This window comes from Bombus huntii, chromosome 18, assembly GCF_024542735.1.
Source record: "Bombus huntii isolate Logan2020A chromosome 18, iyBomHunt1.1, whole genome shotgun sequence".
NCBI lineage: Eukaryota > Metazoa > Arthropoda > Insecta > Hymenoptera > Apidae > Bombus > Bombus huntii.
Window position 1 is genome coordinate 5,813,976 of NC_066255.1, and position 23,839 is coordinate 5,837,814.

The 23,839-nt window shown below is 43.2% G+C and overlaps 2 protein-coding genes across 2 annotated transcripts in view; one reads left to right on the forward strand and one right to left on the reverse strand.

Moving 5' to 3' along the window:
* The window catches only part of LOC126875504 (uncharacterized), a 258,579-nt gene that overhangs the window by 133,791 nt on the left and 100,949 nt on the right, over positions 1-23,839 (forward strand). The gene's annotated exons all lie outside the window — the stretch shown is intronic.
* LOC126875436 (uncharacterized) lies at positions 13,172-15,970 on the reverse strand. Its single transcript, XM_050638351.1, has 4 exons — positions 15,815-15,970; positions 15,596-15,737; positions 13,260-15,352; positions 13,172-13,177 (listed from the first exon to the last, which is right to left on the reverse strand). Exons 1-4 carry the CDS (start codon positions 15,968-15,970, stop codon positions 13,172-13,174), a joined length of 2,397 nt encoding a protein of 798 aa, XP_050494308.1.

Genomic DNA, 23,839 nt, shown 5'->3' on the forward strand with positions numbered 1-23,839 from the left:
TTTTCAGATATTAATATTGGCAAATATTGTCGTTTTTTAATTTAGACGCTACTTAAACTAAAATTTAACTTTCACTTTTTAATAATTTTTATCGAAAGGATGAGAATTTAAAGAAATCTTAATTTATGCTGTCTGGCTAATTCCTATAACGTCGTTAGCGCTCGACGAAATAAAGTAACAGAGAAATAATTACCGTCTTAATTTTTGTACTTTGTACTGTGAAAGTGTTAAGTGAAATCTCAATTTAAATAAATTACGCAAGCTACCAAGGACATTATTTATCGAAAACAACAGCGTTTCCTCGAATTCAAACATAACCTATTCTGACTCGGGACAAAATCCGGAAAATCGCGCGGTTCTTTTCGATCTTTCAAAGATCTCTCTCTTCAGAGCTGTCTGAGATAAACGAGACACTTTAGAAGGTGATTCTCCAGAAATTGTCACGCTGTTAAGATTTGTCGATTAACGGAGTTTATAATATGATCGAGACGAAACATGCTAGTTTTTTAATTCAACGATATAATTTTATTGCATCTGTTTGATTGTACTACTTTCGAAGAAAGAACAATTTTTAGAACTGTCGGAGTTTATATTTCCAACAGCGAAGAACGATATCGTAAATTTAAGAGTTTTCGAGGAACAAGAAGCGAATAAAAATTGGGATATTTCTGGGACATTATTCGAGAGTAATATTCAATACAATTTATAATAGTTACTCTTCCGTTTGCAAATTTTTTTGCTAGAATAAAAACATCTTTCGACTTATTCAATTTTGCTGGTGAAATGAACGAAAAGAAGTGTATTAAAAGCAACTTTCTTCATACTTTTCATTGTTTGCATACAATGGAAAGGAAAATATTTGAGTTTCGAAAGTTAATAATCCTCATTAAGAACTCACTAATCCAATAACACGAAGCAAAATAATTATTTTGGATATTTTAAAATTCAAGGATTTTTCACTTATCAAATTTTTAGTCTTCCTATTGTTAGGATTCGCATTTAATTTTTTTATTGCCTTTTTAAAACGAGTAAAACGTAATCGAGATAAAATATTTAATTACGCTCGTTCGAACAATATTCGAAAATTACTATCGGCATAAAATAACTTTGTATCTTGAAATTTCCCGTTGAAAAATCGCAGAAGCGTGGTCGTTTAATAAATGTTCCAAAGATCAGGCGATTATTTGCGTAGCTTCGATAATTACTGTTTCAAGGGACGCCAATATCAATATACCAAAGCTTGTTTTTCGGTGTGGCGTCAATCGAAGAGGCGCGTCGAACCGGAAATTAATCGACGCCGTTACGTACTAGCGGTAACTAATACACCGACAATTAATCACTTGACAGCTGCAATCCCTGGTATCGATACATCCGTGGCCTGACCTCGTCCATAAAATACAGTCCTCTGCATTGTGCTCTTTTCTCTTGATACAAAACTGAAAAAAATTGTAATCAGTAATTAACGTATCCTTTGTTAGATTTCCTTTTGCTGATTCGACGAAAGGGACAATTAATGGAGTGCACGATCTCCAATAAAATCGAATACAGGTCGCACGATTAACATTTTTGATCTCGAAAGCCAGAGGAACGTGAGAAACTTCTCGGTATTACTTTTCCTTTTTCTTTGACATTTTTCTTTGACTTCTGCAGTACGTTCGAAAAACTTGGTCGTCGAAATGTAGACGCGCGGCTGGTAATACACTCGTTTTCGACAGAAAGGAAAATACGGAGGTGCAACTGAAAATTAAATCGATGAACCGAGGCAATATTTGCTCGTTTTATGAAAAAAAAACTGTTTTAGAGGGTTGAGTTTCAAGAAGTTTGAATGTCGATTACGAAATAACGTGAAACTTTATATTTTACGAATAATTTGGTTTATTTGGCGAACAAAATGCAGAGAGTGCAGGGAATGATGGATTTTAATAGGTATAAAGTTTTAAAATCGCGAATGGACCTGTTTCATTCGACGTAATATTACTATAAAATTTTCTCCGTATAATTAATTTCATAACGTTTATTCGTTTAACGCAATAAGAATTAATATGTCAGATAAAATTATAGTTATAAAATTAATCGTAAAAAATATAATAAAAACTGTAAAATTCCTCCATTAACAAACGAAATCTGATAGAATAGAAATTGGGAATTTTTTAGACTCTGAACGTACCAGAATGAAAATGGACTACTCGTAAGCAGACAAAATCACCATTAGGTTTACAGGTTTACAGTTATCACAGGTAGGTTTACAGTTATCGCTTTCAGGAACAATGTATGTAATACTTGTTCGCCGTGTTACGTCTGGGTCAAAGATGTTTCACAGATAATTCTCTATTCACGATGTATCGATGGATCGTTTGGAATTTGCCAAGTAGCTGTTAATTTCAATGAAATTATTCTTTGTAAATTTAGAACGGAAGTATTATAAATATGCCGGCATCCGACGGTTTTATGAGAATATCTCGTTATCGAATATAATATAAATTATATTCAATGTTACAATTTTGGAAAAGCAGGTCTCAATGATTTATTATGTGATGTACGTACAATGTTACTGCTTTATGGTTAAACAAGAAAAGAAAAAATGTATAAGAGTTTATTTGTTACGGCTTAATATTCCTGTCGTATCAGCAGACGCTTCTTTCCGTATTAAAGTCTTATCGTAGATGAAAATCTCAATCTCACGCACGATATTACAAGGTCTGGATCACAATACGTTACGAGTTGTTCCTAGTTATTCTTACGAGGCGATGTCCCACGCGCCTCGCTCGTTCGTCCTTCCGGTTTCAATGCATTCATCAGCTAAACACGTGGAAGGTATCAAAAAGGAGATGAGAGCTCGGACTCAGGGTTCAGGAGAGCACAACTGGAGGGGGGAAACAAAACTCTGTCCGCTGTTACTTTCTTTATCTTGAGGGCAACGTCACCCCCTTTGATGCCCCCGCTTCCAGTTTCACGAGGATATCCTCGTCCGTTTAATGCCCGTGCTCTCGCACAGCACCTCCTTCGTTACCATAGGCTCCTTATAGGTCTGGAGACATTCCTTACCCTCCCGGATTTTCACCAAGAGGGCCTATTTCGAATTCTAGGCAACCTTTCCCTCCAGCCTTCGTTAACCGGTGGCCTCCTTTCCTCGTTGTTCCTCCTCTCTCTCACCCGTCTTTTTTATTTTCTACCTATTTGAACAATCCATTCGCCTCCAGAGTCGTAGGTTTCTCTATCCCTGGGGTCAACTTCGCCCCTCTTCCACATACGAAGGATCGCCTCTCTTCGCCCTTTTTATCCCATCGGCCTTCGTGTCCTCAAGCGGCGACACAGTTTTCCTTTTGTTACGCTGTTCAAACTTGTTTCTCACGTCCCCGTTTCTTTTTCCAATCTAGACTATTGGAGGGGAAGTTTGTGTAGAGACGTTAACCTCAACGGGCCTTTCAACCTGTCTCCTACCTTTACGTCCCTTCTTATTTGATAATTTCTTTTTATTTACAAGTACTTTACAATCAATTCTCGCATTGAGAATTTTGAGTAAGTTTCTCTGGCGTGGTGCAGTGGTTGTTGACTATTATGATATATCTATTACCACATTTTGTTATTTCTTCTCTGACTGTGGGTATCTTGAGGTGGTGATGTATTGCTTCGTTGGTAACATACCAGGATGCATCTATTAGGGACCTTAGAGTTTTCGACTGGAAGCGTTAAACTATTTCAATGTTGAAATTACTTGCTGTTCCCCATAGTTGGATTCCGTATAATCCGATAGAGTGTAATTTTGTTCTGCGTGCTTAGATTAGAACGTCGACCAACGAACCAGTAGAATTTTTTGAGTTTAGCCTTGAGTTGCTTCGATTGGTCTATGTTGTGTTGTTTCCATGTTAGTCTCCTGTCGAGAGTCATGCCCAGGTATCTGACTGAATCCTTGTTAGGAATTGTTATATTGTTAATGGTCACCTGAGGGCAGGTTTGTTTTCGCAGCGTCAAACTGTTTCGCTGTTATATTAGAAACAAAACATGAGTTTCCAGTTTTCCTCGATGCTTTCCTTAGCAGAAGTTTGGTTAACTAATTTTATGAAACAGTATTTTGAATTATCCCTTCGTGCAGCAAAATCCGCTTCAGTCGCACGAGCCATGGAACTTAACAAGGTCAATGTTGGTAAAATTTTTTCATCCGTTTCATGACCTTGTAGACAAGCATAAATTTCGACCATATAAGATTTTTAACGTTGACGTGACAGGTATCACGATAGTACAAGAAAAGTGATTTCAAATTATCGGTTTTAAAGGCAGAAGACAGGTTGGTATAATCAGTTAGCGACAAAAGAAGACAGCTTTCCATAGCTGTCATCTGCGTTACTGTCTCGGGAAATTATGTTCCTTTGTTATAAATTTTTCCAAAAGTTTGGAAAATAAAATAACTGGGCCAACGATTCTATCATTTAAAATTCCTATTCGAGTATTTGCTAGAAATTACGTTTGCGGATTTGATTCTTAACACGTCTGGATTTTCACTTGCCGAGAAATGTTCATTCTGCATATCCACCGTTCCATATTTACTGAATGAGCCCTTGTCCGTAAATAATATTCTCGCAGGAAAATTACAGTTACACTAAATTTTGCGAGACATCCATCTGTAAAATTCTCTCTTCTCGGGAAATCTTCCGCACTCAATTCTTGAACTTTTCGAAAACTGTACGGGTGTAGCTTTTATTTCTTCAATGCTATCCATATGGTTGTTGGTATCTTCTTCTGCAGCATAATCCATGTTTTAGCTAAACACGCTGCGATGTTCTATACCCAAAGTCTGAATCATCTTGTTGAATAGTCGGACTTCACAGATTTTAATGTACTTGCATCTAATAAATTTTGGTTGATTCTACGTAATATACTTGTTCTTTGTATTCTATTCTATTCGGAGATTTTTCACGTAACGCAAGTGCATATCGGCAAGTGTGTCAAAAGTATGACATTGTACAATAGACTACGAAAAGATGATGATGTACACTACGACCACAATATACACAATACGCAGTAAGTGCATTACACACGCAATAACATGCACTGCACACAATACACACAATACAACTCGCTCAACAATAATTGCTACATTCGCATGGACATTAAAGAAGAAATAAAACGAATCAAAAATAAAAGAGTTTAAAAAAGTGAAAATTAAAAAGGTCTAACAATATCTACAAAAATTAAAAAAATTTGTGGTTGGTATGATACAGAATAGCTACCATCAGCTGCAACAGCATTATCCGTGTTTGTTTGGCTGCTTTCATTCGATATGTTTGTTGTTTTCGCATGAAAATAATGTTTTGTACAAATGGTCTACATGCTTCGGTCTCCCTTGCCCATATCGCATTCGGGTTTTTAATTGCTGGAATCAGTTTTATTGGGCTTTTCTCGTTATTTGAGTTCTTCTCGAAAGCCCGTTTCGTAGTTTCCCACAGTGAGTAATTGGTGTCCTCGTGGGGTGAAAGTGAGTCTAGATATTTCGAGAATTCCATATCATTGTATCCTTTATAGCCTTTTTGACGTTTTTGTTATTTCGCTCAGGACCTTTTTATTTGCTGATATTTCGTGTTTCTGCCAAATCGCTTTTGCTTCCTTCTCACATTTAATTTTTTCCAGAATTTCATTCGGTATTAATTTGTTTTGTCTGGTTGTTGATTTGCAATTCGTGGTTGCTTCCACTACTTGTGTGAGTTCTGTTAAATGCTTACTCAACTTCATCTGGTGTCTTGTTATTACTAGTACATTGCCTAAATAATTGTTTTATTGCAGAGTGATGTTGACTTACTGCAAAAGACTCGTTTGCGTTATATTCAATTATTATTGGAGTATGATCAGAGACGAGTCTTAGGTTTCCTGATATTCTTAGTTTGTTTAGATCTGTATCATTTGTGACTGCAAAGTCAAGCACATCCAGTGTTTTATTGAGTTCTGTTGATAAGTGAGTTAGCTCGTCAGCTGACCTTAAGGTTACTCCTAATATTACTCTGAGAGTGTACTTCCAGTATTCTAGTGTTATTTTATATTTTAATGATGCGTACAATGTTCAAATTTGGAAAGAATTTGTATTTGTTTGTACTGAGACGGTTGTAACTTATACGTGACCCTGATTAATTTGGCTATGGAGGTAGTGTTTAATGTTATTCTTAATTATTATTGCTGAACCTCCATGTGCTCTTCCTGATGAGCATACAGTATAGTGTGATATTTTTATGTAACTCTATTTGTTGTATAATGTATTATACAAAATGTTTTTATTTCATGTATTCTCTTTTGTAGCTCATTAGCGTCCCATGCTCTTATCTTTAATATATCCATTGATTTATTTTTGCATTAGTGCGCTGCTGATAAGTTGTAGCATGGCTGATATTTCTTGCACTTGTTGCTTTAATAGCGAATTCTGTTTAATTCTGTTAAATCCATGTTTTTCTATAGCTTGCCTCACGTAGCTCTTTAAATTCTGTTTAGATTCATTGCTCCAGATTAATAACTCTAACGGGGCCCGCCTACGGCACTGGAGCTGCCAGGATGGCGAAGATGCGGGTGGAGGTACTAGAGAAGGAGATCGAGGTCTTGCGGAAAGAGCAATCAGGAAAGGCCGGGTGTGTCCGTTAGGAGAATGCACGGTACTCGCTCATGTACCCTGTCTTGTAAAGGCGTTGCTCGCACCTTGTCGCCAATAAGTTCGTTTATCTTATTGGCAGCTACTTTCACCTCGCTGCCAGCCCTCATTTCTATCAAGATGTCCCCAGCTCTTGTTCTACGAATGCCCGAGCTTTCCTTAAGAACATCCTTCGCCACCATGAGATCTTTATACACCTGAAGCCATTCCTTGCCCTCTCCTACTGTTACGCCACGAGGCTTGCCACAGACTGTGTTTTCTAACCGTCGCTCGCGGTCCTACAACGTCGCAGGCAGATCGTCTTATCTGCCCGCCGGATCATATACAATGTATCGACGAGAGCATAGTTGTCGCCAAGTAGCGAGCTCTAGAAACGTCGACTCGTGGCCGTTATTTTACCTCGCGTAAAAGAATGTGGCGTGATCCGAACGTAGTGGGGGTCGCCTTCCAGAAAAGACCAAAATAATCGAAGGGCGGGCAGTTCCTTCTGACGAGTCAAACGTGACACACCGAACATATCAGACCAATAGCAAACGAATTTATCTAGAGATCAAAGTCGAGTCAAATTTCTGTAACATCTTCATCAGATTATTGTAAAATATATTGTTCTATGTTAACCTGTTAATACAGTGTTACATTCATTAAACCACCTCTGTTATCCTAAACGAAATAGTGGTTCCCCTGTTTCGAGAGGAAATTCAAAGAGCTCGGGCCTTCACTAATGAGGATCCTGGAAGAACGCCTACAGGAATGGCGTCATAGTCTGAAAACAAGGCAGAGAAAGGCAACCACGGTTGCGGGCAATGCCACCAATCGCCCTTGAAGTCGAACACAAGAGAAAGAAAGATGCGAAGAGACCAGTTGCTGCCAAGGCGCCTAGGACCTCACAACGAAGTCTTCGGTTTAGGACGCGATGGAGAGCGGATGTGTTGACGGGTTGCTCCCGCTAGCCGAGTATATGTACGAGGACGTAGGAGCGTTTGAGATGGGTGTGATTGTTATAGGGTGTAATGGGTCAATGAGGCGGGAAGTGTAGTGTAATAATAATTGTAAGGAAGTAGTGAAATGAAATGAGAGGTATGAGTGGACTGAGGTGGCAGGAGAATGCATGGGAGTGAAATAGTGTTGGGTGATGCGGGGGAGAGTGAGTGTGTGGAAATGGAAATAGAGTTGGCATGTATGATGATTGAGTAGGTGAGCAACAAGACGTTTGTGCGTAATGGGGTGATAATATCCTCACTGAACAAGAATAAGTAAGTGGAGGATGTAATAGGAAGTGTGCAAGAAACAAAAAGTACGGTTAGTAATCGTTAATTTGAATTTATCCGTTATTAGCGACCTCGGATAAAGTCAAATAAACATCTAGACAAGACCCCATCGACTATAATGGCAGATCCACGCGTCACGGTAATTAGTCGCTTATATACATACGCGATAGTGGATAACTGCAAATAAATAAACAATAACGTGAGCATGTCGTGTGAGTCAACACGTTGTAAGTCCCTATTTTTAAGGAATAAAGTCGGGCCGGCCAGGGTTCTTATACTTATAATATTTATTTGGCCATTTATTTATTGTGACACGAGCCGAACAAGGTTCTTTGGAATAAATAAATAACTAATAGGGTGCCGAATAATGAGGGGGCTGTAGGAGTTACGTGGTGATTAGTAGGTTGGAGTATGTAACGGTTGGATATAAGCATCGCTATAATATTATAATATTTTGTTATTTTATTTATTCTTTTAGTTTATTTTACTTCTTTATTTATAACTTTATATTGATTAACTAGTAATTGTTTTATTCGTTTTATTTATTTATTATTTATTATTTAAATTATTTATTTATTTATTTATTTTTATTTATTTATTACTTATTATTTATTATTTATTTATTGATTTATGGTATTTATTACTTATTGTCCATTATTTATTATATATTGTTGTTATTTATCTATATTGTGGCGTTCTTGGCGCGCATCATCGGGTCTTTAGCAGTATGCAAGCGTTTGACAGGGGAAAATTAGATAGCACAATTATTGTAAATATAATCATTGTTTGGCTTATTTGTTGACGACCTGGCGATGTTTATGGACTTGCTTATTACATACAATATGGACAGACGGTCTAAGGTAAAAAAAACGTACGGCGCAGGAGGTTTCGGAACCCCCAGGCCCCGTCGGGAACACGAGTGGCTTACCAGGCTCGACCCGACGGTCATCATGTTACTGGAAGAACGGCGGGGGGGGGGGGGGGGTGGGGGGTGGAACACCAGGCACCCCCTTGTGCGGTAATAGCTACTGGGGAAAAGGAAAAGGAAAAGGAAAAGGAGAAGGGCAAACTAAAGAAGACGATAGCGGGAGGAGAGAAGCCGAGGATGATGTCTGACGTGAAACCGAATGAGAATGTGATAATCTCGGTTATTCCGAGGAAGGATGGGGGAGCAAAGTGAGGATTTCTGCCCCTTTAAACCGAGTAAGAGGCTTCAGAGGAGCCCTGATTAGTGAAAGGACGAAGGTTGGAGTGATTGAGGAATCGGAGGGGTGCTTTGGGACTAGAGGGAGCGACCACAGTACGCCCGTAGCAGGGATAGGGCTGGCCTACGCTAGAATGTTGACCAGGAGGGTGGTCGAGAGGAACGTCAGCGCGAAATCCACGAGATCGGCTATAGCTAGCGAAGTCGAGGATAGTGCGAGAGACGATACGCAGATTAGCGATGCTGACGACGAGGATCTTCTGATCTCCAGGGCTGAGTTGAAGGGGCTCACACAAGCCATGGTAGGGATGGTTAAAATGTTCAACATGGTGTTGAAGAGGCTGTTGAAAGTTGGACAAAGAGAAGGATGAAGGGATAAGGGCGATAGGCAACATGATGAAAGGTATCCTATCTACCTTGGAGCAGTGTGGGGAACACAAGGAAAGAAGAAGAAGGAGAAGGAGAGAGCCTGCCGAGGTTGTGAAAAGGGCAGACAGGGCAGAGGTGGAGAGGGAAGTGACGATAGCCAAGGGCGGATATTCAAAAAGAAAGGTATTATCGCCGGCTGAAGGTATCAGAGCTGAGGAGTATAAGAGACCCCGAAGAGGAGAGGGCACATACGCTGAGGCGTGTGGGAGGGAGAATGGAGTGATAAAGGGTGACTACAGCGAGGACTCCGAAGGTTGGGTGAGGGTAGAAAAAGGAGGAAGGAGAGGAGAGCTCGCTTAGAGCAAGCTACACCGATGGTGCACCCGGCAAGCAACCGGCGAGTTGGTACTGAAGAGAGAGGCGTACCAAGAAACCGGAGGAGGAAGGAAGCCATACTAATTAAGGTAGAGGATGGTTGTAAATGGCTTCAGGTGTATAAGAGGATAATGGCGGCGAGGAGTTCATTGGAGGGAGCCACGGCGGTCCGTAGGACGAGAGCGGGCCACATCCTGATTGAATTCGACAGGACGGTGGTGGTCAGCGAGGCGGCGGCTAAATTGAGAGCCGCCTTGAGTGATAGTATGGAGGTGGCCGCTCTGGTGATCAGGGCGACTCTACAAACAAGAAACATCGACACCCTCACCAGCAGGGAAGAGCTGGTGGAAGAAATCAGGCCACACTAGGGAATCGAGGAGAGTGGGAAGGTGGAAATTAAATCTATAAAGGCGGCACCATGGGACACGCAAGAGGCGGTAGTTGTCCTCCCGGTGAGTGGAGTTCCTAGTGACGAGAGAGAAAGGAGATTGAGAACTGGGCTAACGATAGCCTCCGTTAGGCAGTTAGCTAATGTTCGGCGCTGTTACAGGTGCCACATGTTGAGGCACGTGGCGGTAAGGTGTACTGTTGCATGTCCTGGCAGAAAGTTGTGTAGGAGGTGCGGCAGCGCTGAGCATAGTATGAAAGATTGCGATAGAGAACCGAGACGCGCCATGTGTCTGAAACACGGTGGTATAAATGCAAGGCATGTAACGGGTTCGTTGGCGTGCCCTATGGTGCGCTTAGGTGGTAGGAATAGACGGGTGCCCAATTAGTGTCTTACAAATAAACCTGAACAGGTACAGGCTTGCACAAGACCTGATGATGCAGTGCGTATGTGAAAGCAGGGTGGACATAATGGTCATCTCCGAGCCCTATAGGCAGTTGCCTTATTTATTTAATGACGAGGGTGGGGATGCATCGGTATGGGTCACCCTATTTAATGGAAAACATGCGACGAGCGAGGCGCTGATAAGAAATGTAGGGATTGTAGGGGTCAGGGTTGGTGATGTGCTTTGCGTCAGTGGGTATTGTTCTCCCAATACGGGCAGGAACCAGTTCAACGATTATTTGAAGGAACTGGAAGGGGTCATAAAGGAAGGGAGGAAAGGAGCACCGGCGATTATGGACTTTAATGCGAAATACAGCTGCTGACAATGCTCATAGAGAGAAGCATGGTCACGATCCATTCCATAGGGATCAGTATGGCTTCAGGAGAAAGAGGGGGACTCTTGAAGCCCTGGATAGGATCGTCGCAGTTGCTGAAGAGTGTAGAAGGAAGGGCCTGGTGTGTGTTCTGGTCGCCCTTGATTGTGAAGAACACCTTCAACGCTCTAAGGAGTGAGAGGATAATGGAGGAGATCCGAAGGAGACGGCTACCGGGACGGTTACAGGAGTTGTTAGCGGACTATCTGGCTGAAAGGAGAATATTGGTACACTGTCGGGACGATGTCGTAAGGAGGAACGTCTACGCAGGGGTCCCGCAGGGGTCGGTCTTAGGACCGTTACTGTGGAATCTAGTGTATGACAGGGTGCTGGAGGCGCTGGACCGGGAGAAGACGGAGGTTATCCTCTTAACAAGGAAGAGGATTCGGAAGATTTTTAATGTTGACGTGGGGGGATAGGGGGGGGGGGGGGGAGAGATTTCCACTAGCCGTGTTGTGAAGTACCGAGGGGTAGTGTTGGATAGTGCTAGGAGATTCTCCTCCCACCTCAAAGCAGTTTGTGATAAAGCGGAACGGTTCTTGGGCGCCATACGGAGCCTACTCTCAAACGTCGGTGGGGCCAACGATTTAGTCAGGAGACTGTATTATGGGGTCTGGAAGTCTGTGGTACTAAATGGCGCACCGATATGGGCCTCCTCTCTAGGAAGAGAAACAAATAGGTCGATCATGAGAAGCGTGCAAAGGGCAGCGTTGATCTGTACGTCTACCGCCTACCGTACGGTGTCACATGGGGCTCTGTGTGTGCTTACCGGTAGCATGACAATTTACATCAAGGCATGGTTGCGGTGGAAGCAGTATGAAGTGAAGAGGCGGATCAACGAGAGCCCTGAAGAAATGGCACATGTTGGGCAAGAAGAAATGAAGGATTTGGAGACGGAGGCAGAGGACAGGTGGAGATTGGAGTGGGCGTTCCACAACCCCCACAATTGAACTACGAGACTGGTAGAAGATTCGCTGATCTTCTACAAAAGAAAGAGGAAGATCAACTACCATACGATGCAGATCCTTACGGGACACGGTATCTTTAACTGTTACCGTCTGTTTCGATCATTCGCGGAGAGACGCGATCGCGAGATATCACGTCAACGAGAGTTGTAAGTTCTCGTTACGATTAAACAATCGACGCCACGAACTGATCGATTCCCTTATTTCGATTATGATAATAAGGGTAGTTTAATGAAATTTCACAAAATTAACACAACTAAATTAATGTTTATTGCAACAACTTATTAACTAGAAAGATATAAATGGAACAACAAAAAGAAAATGTGACTACGTAATGCGCGATATAAGATGTGTGTTGACTGTTTGGCTTCTCGAAACGTTCTGATTTTTTCTGGAAAGCGACCCCCACTACCTTCGGATCACGCCACATTCTTTTACGCCAGATAAAATAACGGCTACGAATCGACGTTTCTGGAGGTCGCCCTGCTTAATGAACCATGCGCTTGCCACTACAATGTTTGTTTTGCCGGGCAGCCGCGACGATCCGTCTGCGACATTATAGTGCCGCGACCGACAGTTAAGAATATGATCTATGGCAAGCCGCATGGCGTAACATCCTCCCCCCGTTGAGAGGGTACCGATCAAATTAGCGAGATGTGGTTGAAGTTCCCATCTTAGTTCGTCTCGGTGGCTAGTTGTTCGGGTTTCTCGAGATCGGGTTGAATTGGCAGTGGGACAAGCCTTTTGACGGCCCGATCCAAAACGCTCTTTGCCGTCTGAACTGTAGCTGTCCGGATGACACCATCGGCGCCTGGATGAACCTTGATAACTCGGCCCAGAGGCCAATGCATGGAGGGAACGTTGTCCTCTCTGAGGATGACGATTGTGCCTTTTTGGATGCCGTGTCCACCCTTGCTCCACTTATTGCGGTTGGTTAGCTCGTTCAAATACTCCTTATGCCAGCGGTTCCAAAAATGCTGTTTAAGCTGTTGGATATGCTGCCATCTGGAGAGTCGGTTCGATGGAATGTCTCTGAAATCTCGATCATGTAAGCACATTAGTGAATCGCCAATGAGAAAATGTCCGGGAGTGAGGACTAGGAGATCATTTGGATCGGTGGAGATAGGAGTTAGCGGGCGGGAATTGAGGACTGCTTCTATTTCTATGATAAGAGTATTCAATTGTTCAGAGGTGAGTAACTCGTTGCCGGCTACACGCCTGAGGTGGCGTTTAAATGACTTCACCGCTGCTTCCCATAGCCCACCGAAATGCGGCGAATGAGGGGGAATGAAGCGCCATTCGATTTGTTTGTCGGCTAAAAATGCGGTTACTTTTTCCTTGTGATCGTCCGATTGTAATAAATCGTGAAGCTCTCGTAATTCGTTGCTTGCTCCTCTGAAGTTGGTGCCGTTATCAGAATGGATGGTGGAGCAATACCCTCGTCGAGCGATAAATCTGCGAAGAGCGGCGATGAAGGCTTCGCTAGTGAGATCGTCAACGAGCTCGATGTGTACCGCTTTAATTGCTAGGCATACGAAAATGGCTACGTATACTTTTATCTGACGACGGTTACGATCTCGTTTTTCCTTGATGTGGAACGGCCCGCAGTAATCGACGCCGACGTTTGTAAATGGGCGAGATTCCGTTACTCGCGCCTCCGGCAGATTACCCATCACGTATTCTACCGGCGGTGGTTGAGCGCGGCAGCAGCGGACGCAGCCTTTGATCGCCCGCCATACTTGACTTCGACCGTCAACGGGCCAGTATCTTTGTCTTACTGCGTATAACGTAGCCTGCGTTCCGGAATGCATGTGGATCTTGTGCTCGTGGTCTATGATGCGTGTTGTAACGGATGACTTAGGTAATACTATGGGATGTTTCTGGGCGAAGGTCATCGACGAATGACTGAGTCGACCCCCGACTCGCAATATTCCTTCCTTGTCTATGAACGGATTGAGTCGCGTGAGCTTACCCTTTATCGCCGCGTTCCGATCTTTTTGGAGTGTACGAATTTCCACGGAGAAATGGATGTTTTGCAACAATTTTATCAGTTTATTGTGCGTTATGCGTAATTCAGTAACGGTTAGGGGTGCCGCTCGGTTCCTTTTCTGTTTCCAACGGAGGCAACGAGCTATGATTCGTATCAACTTGGGCCAGGATGAATATCTTTGCAACAAACTGTAATCGGCGGGGTTTGCGGACAGACAAATCGCCCCCTTCTGCTCCGGTACTTCAATTTGCGGTGTTAGCGTCCATGTCGGCCAATAGCCTTCCGACTGGTAGAGCCATGCAGGACCGTGCTGCCAGATGGTTGGGCGCAGAAACTCTTCGGGTGTTTGGCCGCGTGATATTAAGTCCGCGGGGTTGTCGTCGGTAGGAACGTGGCGCCAATCGCGGATGCTGGTTTTTGTTTGAATTTCGGAGACTCTGTTAGCGACGAATGTTTTAAGGGTGTGAGGTGATGTATTGAGCCAATGGAGGACGATAGTGGAATCGGTCCAATAGATAGTTCGAGTAATTTTGTGTGATAGGGCTTGTTGTACGGTTGACATCAGGGACGTAAGAAGGAGTGCTCCGCTCAGCTCGAGCCGAGGAATGGTCTGGCACTTGAGTGGGGCGACTTTCGATTTTGCGGTTAAAAGCTGGGTCCAAACACGGCCGTTGGTGTTAAGGGTTCGAAGATAAACACAGGCTCCGTAAGCCTTTTCGCTGGCATCGCAGAAACCATGCAGTTCAATTTCCATTGCGGACTCGATTATTGCCTTGCGTGGGAACCTGACGTTGTTTAATAAGGGTAATTGGGCATAGTACCTTTCCCACTCTGTATGTAACTCGATCGGAAGTGATTCATCCCAATCGATTTTCGACGACCATATTCGTTGAAGTAGCATCTTGGCCCGAACAATCACCGGTGCGAGCAGACCGAGCGGATCGTAAATTTTTGCAATCTCCGAGCTGATGATTCGTTTCGTGACTCGAGAGGGCGTGGGTTTGACTTCGACCGAGTAAAGAATAGAGTCGTCGGATGAATTCCAAAACACTCCCAGCGTCATCAAGGTTTGCGAGTCGCCCAAAAAATGTTGGTGATTTGTTTCTTCTAAGGAAAGTCCGTGTAATAAGTCCTTATCGTTTGACGCCCATTTTCGTATGTTTAAGCCGGCCAGTTGAAGTAAATTGGTGAGTTCTGTTCTGAGCGTGAGGGCTTCGTCCTTCGTTTCAGCTCCGGTGAGAGCGTCGTCGACGTAGAAATCCCGCTGCAGTACCTGTGCTGCACGTGGAAATCTATGTCCTTCGTCCTCTGCCAGTTGCTTGAGGCACCGAATAGCTAGATACGGGGCTGCGGATAAACCGAACGTTACAGTGTTAAGCTCATATGTTTCTGTTTCTCCACTCGCGCTGCGCCATAATATCCTTTGATATTTCCGATCCTCTGGTCGTACGAGGAATTGCCGATACATTTTCTCGATGTCGCCGGTGAGTACGTATTGATGAGCGCGGAATCTAATTAATATATAAAATAAATCTTCCTGTAACTTGGGTCCTGTGTGAAGTGTATCGTTTAAGGAGGTTCCGGTAGTGCTTGGTGCCGATCCGTCGAAAACTACACGGAGTTTGGTGGTTTGACTCGATGCTTTGGTCACGCCATGATGGGGTAAATAGTATCCGTTGTCGTCGGAGTGGTTGTCATTGACCTTCGTCATGTGTCCCAACGCCAGGTATTCCTGTATTACCGTTCGATATTCTGATTCGAAGCGTTTGTCGTGCTGGAATCGGCGATTGAGTGAGGCGAGTCGTTTACTCGCCAGCGTTTTAGAGGATCCGAGTGACTGAAGCTGATCGTTGAAAGGTAGAGCGACGATGTATCGTCCTTCGCTGGTGCGTCGGGTGTGGGCTTGGAAGTGTTCTTCGCATCGTCGATCTGCCTCTGAGATATGTTTAATTGAGGGTCCTTCATCGATTTCCCAAAACCGCGCGAGGTCTGCTTGTAAAGTCGTCGTGGATGTGTGAAATATGTTTGTAGCGGTTTGGGAAGTTGGACTCCCCCCGATTACCCATCCGAATCGCGTCTTTTGCAGACGCAGTCCAGGCTCGTCTGGCTGCGTGAGGTTGACTTGTCCCACACACATCGACGCGAGTGTCACAGACGAAACTCGAGCAACTGTATATAACAAACCGAAATTCCGAACGCCTTATCGCGTGTGACCGTCCGGTCACCACCCGTTCTCAGCCGCCTGAATGGCATTCGATCACTCCAGCCGTTCTCCGAAATTTACACTAAGTATAAACAAAACCTTCTCCCACTCCAACGAATGGAAGAATATAAATGCTCCCTTCAAAATCATCCAGTCAGTCTAATAAAAAACTCTTAACTAATCCAAGTATCGAAAGTGTATCATCGCGAACCGGAAAAAATTGTATAAATTGAGTAAAAAATAAAAAGAACTTAATCTCCTTTTCGGAAATTAACAAGTTCCTTATTTTTACCTTAATTTTACACGACATTTTTGGCGATCCGTGCCAGGATCTATTCACTTCAGTGCAAACGAAATTACGATTTCGGCGTACGCGCATCATTGAAGATCGAAGGATCAACGGACCCAGTGCGAATCTTTGCTACTACGAAGCCCTGCAGCAACTTTCAACGTTCCACTACGGTGGAACTAGACGAGAGGACTACGGTCAGCGCAGAGCAAGCCTACGAATAAGATTCGGAATCTAGAACCAGCCAGAGAGGAAACATCCCTGAGACTCCTCAACGGTCATAGCTACTACGGTAAGCTGAAAAATCTGGATTCATTTTCACGATACCGTGTGAGAAAACCCAGTTTCTCAAGCACTTCGAGTCCAAATAGCAACAGCAGTTCAGACTCAATAAGCTCAATTAGAATCATGCCCACATCACGAAAGGACAAAGTCGAAACTATTGAAACCGTTTCTACAAACGGAGGTACGGACAATTCGATTCGTGCCATACTCGACGTGATACAAAAACAAATTGAAATTCTTGCGCAACGTGTAGAAGAGACACAACGGACGGCCGACAGTGAAAATAAGAAGCGTGCAGCGGAAATAGAACTATTAGGCAAAAATATCTCTAAAATAAAAATAGGACGCGACGCTACTACAGAACTAGGCTCCCTTATTACTATGGACGAATCTGTCGCCGCGAGAGATAGAACTTCCCCACCATGCGTTCCAATTCGAACAGAAGAAGGCAACCATCCCTCTTACGAAGACCGTCCACCGCAATTCGCCCCTCCGAGCTTACGGGCCAAAGACGCGATAGTATGTATTCCGCAATTAAACGGCGAAGACAATATCGGAGTAGAAGAATTCATACGCGAAGTACGCGAATTACGAGCCATGTGTAGCGAACCCACGCTACTATTAAAAATGATCAAAATCGGGAAAATCGCGGGTAAAGCCGCAATGGCCATCTGCAATATACCGATATACGAATACGGACACCTGTACGATGCCCTAAGACGAAACGTAGCCACCCAAGACTCTGTTAGAGAACATCAAGACCAGCTACGCGAAACGAGACAGCGTCACGACGAAAGTGTGCAAAATTATATCATCAGGTTCCGCAGAGCGCTCAATAAGTTACAATACAGTATAACGAACGAATACCGTGACGAAATTACTAGACGAGCTATGAACGACAGGATTTTAAAAGACTCCGTGATCGATTTTATCCGAGGCTTGAAAGGCGAAATAGGACAATTACCACTCGCCAATCCACCATACAATATCCTTGAAGCCGAAAAGAAAGCCACCGACATCGAGCGATTCTTCAGGGAAGATCGAAATCGACGACCAAAACCAATAGAACGATTACGACTTCCCGAGCAGCAACGACTAACAACCAATAATCCTAATCCGATCACTAAAAAACCAACTCCAACACCCAATCCAATGCCAAGAAGCTTCCGACAAACCGAACAAATACCACTTGCCCAAAGGACACAATTAAAATGCTTCAAATGCAACCAAATCGGACATGTCTCCAGTCAATGTAAAAATTTTCGAACACCCAGCCAATTTCCGAGACCACCAGCAGTCCACAATCTCGAGACACACAAGGAAGAAATAGAGGAACCAATAGACCAGACCTACGAATTAACGCCACAACAGGAAGACTACCCACAGTACTTTTACGATCCGACGGACAGCGACATAAATTCCTCATTGACAGCGGAGCAGGAATTAATATACTCAAGCGAAGATGCGTATTACGACCAAGAATAACAAAAGAACGGAAATTCTCGATGGGACACTCTAAATTTAAAACCAACGAACACGCTTTGATAAAACTATTTGGCAAAACTCTAGAATTTTTTGTGGTAGAAGACAACTTTCCAATTATAGAAGACGGCATACTCGGTTTGCCAGCTCTATCTAAATTCAAATTTGAACTCTCGAATCAACAATTAAAACTTGACAATAATATACTTTTATTGCAACAGGAAAACGACGTACCTCCAAAACAAGCAGTGTCAAAAACAGTCTACCTGGAAGGAAAACCGACAACGATATGCTTTATCAATGGTGGTGAGTGCCCAGCCAAAATGACTAATTTTATCGAAAATTCAAATACGTACGATCAAGTCTCCACGTTTAAAGATTTAGTTAGACTTTCGCATATAGAGAAAACCCTCCGTGAACCAATCGAAAAGATATTGCTGTTCTACCTCGACGTATTCAATCTAGAGACCGACTTATTACCATGCACTAATCTTGCTAAACACACAATAACGTTAAAAGAAAATAAAATCATTAACACAAAATCTTACCGACCGCCTGAATGCCATAAAGAAGAAATCAAACGACAAATGGACGAAATGCTACAAAAGAACACTATAGAACCATCCGATTCTCCTTACAATTCACCAGTCTGGGTAGTACCAAAAAAGGCAGACGCCTCAGGGAAACAGAAATGGCGAATTGTAATAGACTTCAGAAAAATAAACGAACTAACTGACCAGGACGCATATCCATTACCTGACATAGACGACATACTATCCCAACTAGGCAACGCAAAATTCTTCTCAGCCCTCGATTTATCCTCCGGATTCCACCAAATCCCAATGGACATAGACTCTAAAAAGTACACAGCATTCTCCACACCACAAGGACACTATCATTACAATAGGATGCCATTCGGTTTAAAGAATGCACCTGCAACATTTCAACGCATGATGGATACCGCGCTAAGAGGACTCATAAATAAACATTGCTTCGTATATTTAGACGACATTATAATATTCGGACAGTCGATTGAAGAGCACAATAGCAACCTCGCGATAGTATTGCAACGCCTACGCGAACTCGGACTCAAAATACAGCCGGACAAATGCGAATTTCTCAAACCAGAATTAGAATATCTTGGACATATAGTAACCGCCGAAGGTGTAAAGCCAAATCCCAAAAAATTAGAAGCCGTTAGCAATTTCAAACAGCCACGTAATCCCACAGACATCAAATCGTTCTTAGGACTAGCAGGTTATTACCGTAAGTTCATCAGAAACTTTTCTAAGATCGCGAAACCATTGACCGAACTTACAAAAAAGGAGACACCATTTCATTGGACAGATAAAACCCAGGAAGCATTCCAGACATTAAAAAACAAACTCTGTTCATCACCCGTACTAAAATTCCCAGACTTTGCGAAACCATTCACATTAACGACTGACGCCAGTAACGAAGGTATAGGTGCAATCTTATCACAGGACGGACATCCATGTTGTTATATCTCGCGAACTCTAAACCCACCGGAACGAAACTATTCCACTACAGAAAAAGAACTTTTAGCAATAGTATGGGCCGTGAAACGCCTCCGACAATATCTGTTAGGACGGAAATTCCTCATCCGAACCGATCACCAAGCACTAAAATGGTTACAGAATTGCAAAGACCCCTCATCACGCTTGATGAGATGGCGATTAAAACTAGAAGAATACGAATACGACATAGAATACACGAAAGGAAAAGATAATACTGCAGCCGACGCACTATCCAGAATACATGTTCTGACCAGACGACGCGAAAATTTGAACATAGAACTCGATAAAAAATATCACGATTGGGAAAAATCTACCGACGCGTTACCCAAAATTCTCAAAATGACTCCGAACCGTAAATCTTTCTATCAATTATCCAAAACAGAGCTAGGAAATTACGACAGAATCGAATGGTTAACTAAATTAAACGAAATTATTCATATAAACGAAAAGATAGGTATAGGCGACGACAGTTTCACAGAGACCGAAAAGAACGCGATCAAACAAATTTTACTATTCCTGAACGACACCGTAAAAGAATTAAATTTTGCATGGGAACCAATTCAAACATATAGCGACGAAGAAATAGACGAATTATTGAAAGAAAATCACGATTTAGTAGGACACCCCGGTATACAAAAGACATACGACCGCATTCGTGAACGGCACAGAGTACCAGATTTGATGAAACGTATACAACAACACATAGAATCATGCGACTCCTGCCAAACATCTAAAACTACACGTATCAGACCGCGCGAAGAACCTTGTATCACCGACACACCCCTCGAACCAAACGATAAAATTGCTATGGACTTATTAGGCCCACTGAAAAAGACGAAAAAAGGCAATCAGTACATTCTATCCATACATGACGAATTAACAAAATACTTAATACTCGTACCACTAAAAACTCAGCAAACGGAAACAATTTGGAACGCACTCTTGAATCATTACATTTACATCTTTTCCGCTCCAAAAAAGATATTAACTGACCGCGGACAGAATTTTATATCTAGTTTAATGCAACAGTACGAAGACGCGTTCAAAATCAAACATATCAAAACGACATCCTTCCACCCACAAAGTAACGGATCGTTAGAACGGACACACGCAGTAATAACAGACATGTTAAAATCGATACAGCGAAATTCGGATGAAGAATGGGACGATCAACTTAACTTTGTATGCCTTGCATATAACACAATGATACACGACTCTACTGGTTACACGCCATTCGAACTCACATTCGGACACCAAGCCAATCTTCCCTCCACAATATCCAAGAATCCCCAACGCACGTACGCAGACGAAGTCACGTTCCGCAAAAAGGAATGGGACTCTAGACTCCGACACGCTCGCGAAACATTGATCAAAAGTAAACAGCGATATCAGCGCGATCAAAAACGTAAAATTATAAAACCTCAATCAGTTTTCAAAGAAGGAGACTCTGTTTTAATACATAACGATCATAAAAGGCATAAACTTGATGTGGAATGGTTAGGACCGTACACGATTGATAAAGTATGTACTCCATACTATCTGATTCAAGACAAAAAGATACACGGTAATCGTTTAAAACCTTACTTTCCAGGTCGACGCTCCTCTTTGCCGGAATAGTATCCGCGCAAATAAATATTACACCATTAGAAGGAAACTCTGTATTCGTAGAAAACATAGGAAAAGGATATTTATACAGCGACACCCATTGCTTAGTGGTATTTTCGAGAGGATGAGGCTGTTGAGCATAGCACTGGTATCGGGGTAGGATTCTCCTAATTTGTTCAATGCATATATGTGTTGTTTAAATGTGTGGACTAAGCGCCTTAATTCCGTTGGAGATTCCTTGGTTATCCTTGGATAATCAATTATTGCCATGCAGTGACTGAAAGCTGTGTATCGTGGACATTCGAAACTTTCCTTGAGAACGGCTATAGCCTGACTATAGTTTACATTACTAAGGGGTAACGCGTTTAAACAATCGGCTGCTTCTCCTTGCAGGGCGGACTGCAGGTAATGGAATTTCTGTATGTCAGTGAGACTAGGATTTTTATCGATAGTGGAGGAAAAAGTATCATAAAACGTGTTCCATTTTTCTAAGCTTCCGTCAAAGGTAGGGAGCCGAAGATCTGGTAATTTAATGGATATCGGATTTGAACTTGCGGATGATGCACAGGTTGGAGGGTTTATGGATGTCGACGGCGAAGCTGTTTGCGCGTTCCTCAGAAGATTTTGTAGCCTTGTGTCTACCGCGACGTACTGATCCCTTATTTCGAAGCCGCGCGCTTGTTCCCCCTCGTCCAATACTTCTAATTCGAGTTGAATCGCTTCGAATTGACTCGCAACTTCGGTCAGTTGTTTCTCGTAATTCTTTAATAAGGAATTTTGCTGACTCTCAGATTGCTCGTACTCGTCCAATCGATTCGATAAATATGTGAATCGGCCGCTACAGTAGCCTCGTCTTCGACGCAGGGAGATGAGTTGGTCTTCGCTCGTCATCGTTGCCGAGGATAGGAGATGGTCGAAATAAGGAACGAGCTTACCTTACTGTCGTGCGGCGTGAGGTCGCGTGTATGTTAAGTTGTGAAATTCGTTGCGTTGATGATTGTCCAGCTGCGACGGAAGGCTGCGTGGTTGCGTTCCCTTGCCAATGGGATGTGCTTCTTCGAAGATGACGCGCCTGACGTCACTGGTTTCGCTGTAGTGGATGCTCCTGCTTCCGCTGCTGGTTTTGATAAAGTCACGTGGCACTGTGTGGTCACTGGTAAGTGCACTCTTCACTGGCACGTAATCCGGCTCGAAGGACCAAAATGTTTCGATCATTCGCGGAGAGACGCGATCGCGAGATATCACGTCAACGAGAGTTGTAAGTTCTCGTTACGATTAAACAATCGACGCCACGAACTGATCGATTCCCTTATTTCGATTATGATAATAAGGGTAGTTTAATGAAATTTCACAAAATTAACACAACTAAATTAATGTTTATTGCAACAACTTATTAACTAGAAAGATATAAATGGAACAACAAAAAGAAAATGTGACTACGTAATGCGCGATATAAGATGTGTGTTGACTGTTTGGCTTCTCGAAACGTTCTGATTTTTTCTGGAAGGCCACCCCCACTACCTTCGGATCACGCCACATTCTTTTACGCCAGATAAAATAACGGCTACGAATCGACGTTTCTGGAGGTCGCCCTGCTTAATGAACCATGCGCTTGCCACTACAATGTTTGTTTTGCCGGGCAGCCGCGACGATCCGTCTGCGACATTATAGTGCCGCGACCGACAGTTAAGAATATGATCTATGGCAAGCCGCATGGCGTAACACCGTCATAAGATCGGCAAAGAGTCTCACACCAGCTGTTGGGATTGTGGTGCGGTGATGGATGACGCCGAGCATGTGCTATTTTGGTGCCTTAGATGGACGGAGGAGAGAACGGAGTTGGAGGTCGAGATCGGTGAAGATTTTCAATTGGGGAACCGAGTCGTTGAGAAGATGGCAGCAGAGGAGCGGCTGTGGAACAGGTTTCATGACTTTTGTACAAAGGCGATGAAATGCTGGCTTTCTAAGGAAAGGGCGGTGGAGGTCAGGAGAAGATGGGAAGGAAGGAGGAGAAGAATGACCGGAGTCGAGGAGAGAGGATAAAGGATCGGGTACGTGGTGTAGAGGCCAACCTGAAGTAATGTCGAATGACTGTACCCGGTTGGTGCCTCGAGTACCGTAGCAGAGAGAAAATGAGGAGGGGTTTTTAGTGGGTATGGCGATGTCATCTGCCGAGTCCTACATAACCCGGAGACGCGGGTCTTTGGGTATGCGTAAAAGCGTTTTCCCCTCCTCGCTATTAAAAAAAAAATAGGACCTCACAACGAACTCCAACAGGAGGGCCGGTGCAGGAGACCAGGAAGATGGTGCTCCCACTTCCTCCGCGGTCATCTGCGGTGACCCTAACGCTGAACGAGGGGAGGAAAACATCATAAGCTGAAGTGCTAGCGACGGCTAGACAGAAAGCCGAATTCGGCATTGAACGAGTTAAA

Excerpts from the sequence above, each read along its gene's own strand:
- LOC126875436 (XM_050638351.1), bottom strand. The coding sequence starts at position 15,970 with ATGAAGGACCCTCAATTAAACATATCTCAGAGGCAGATCGACGATGCG. Across the intron at positions 15,738-15,814 it reads ATCCTCTAAAACGCTGGCGA|GAATACCTGGCGTTGGGACA; the intron begins GTAAACGACTCG and ends ACGGTAATACAG. Across the intron at positions 15,353-15,595 it reads TTTCGACGGATCGGCACCAA|CCCCGTATCTAGCTATTCGG; the intron begins GCACTACCGGAA and ends GTTTATCCGCAG.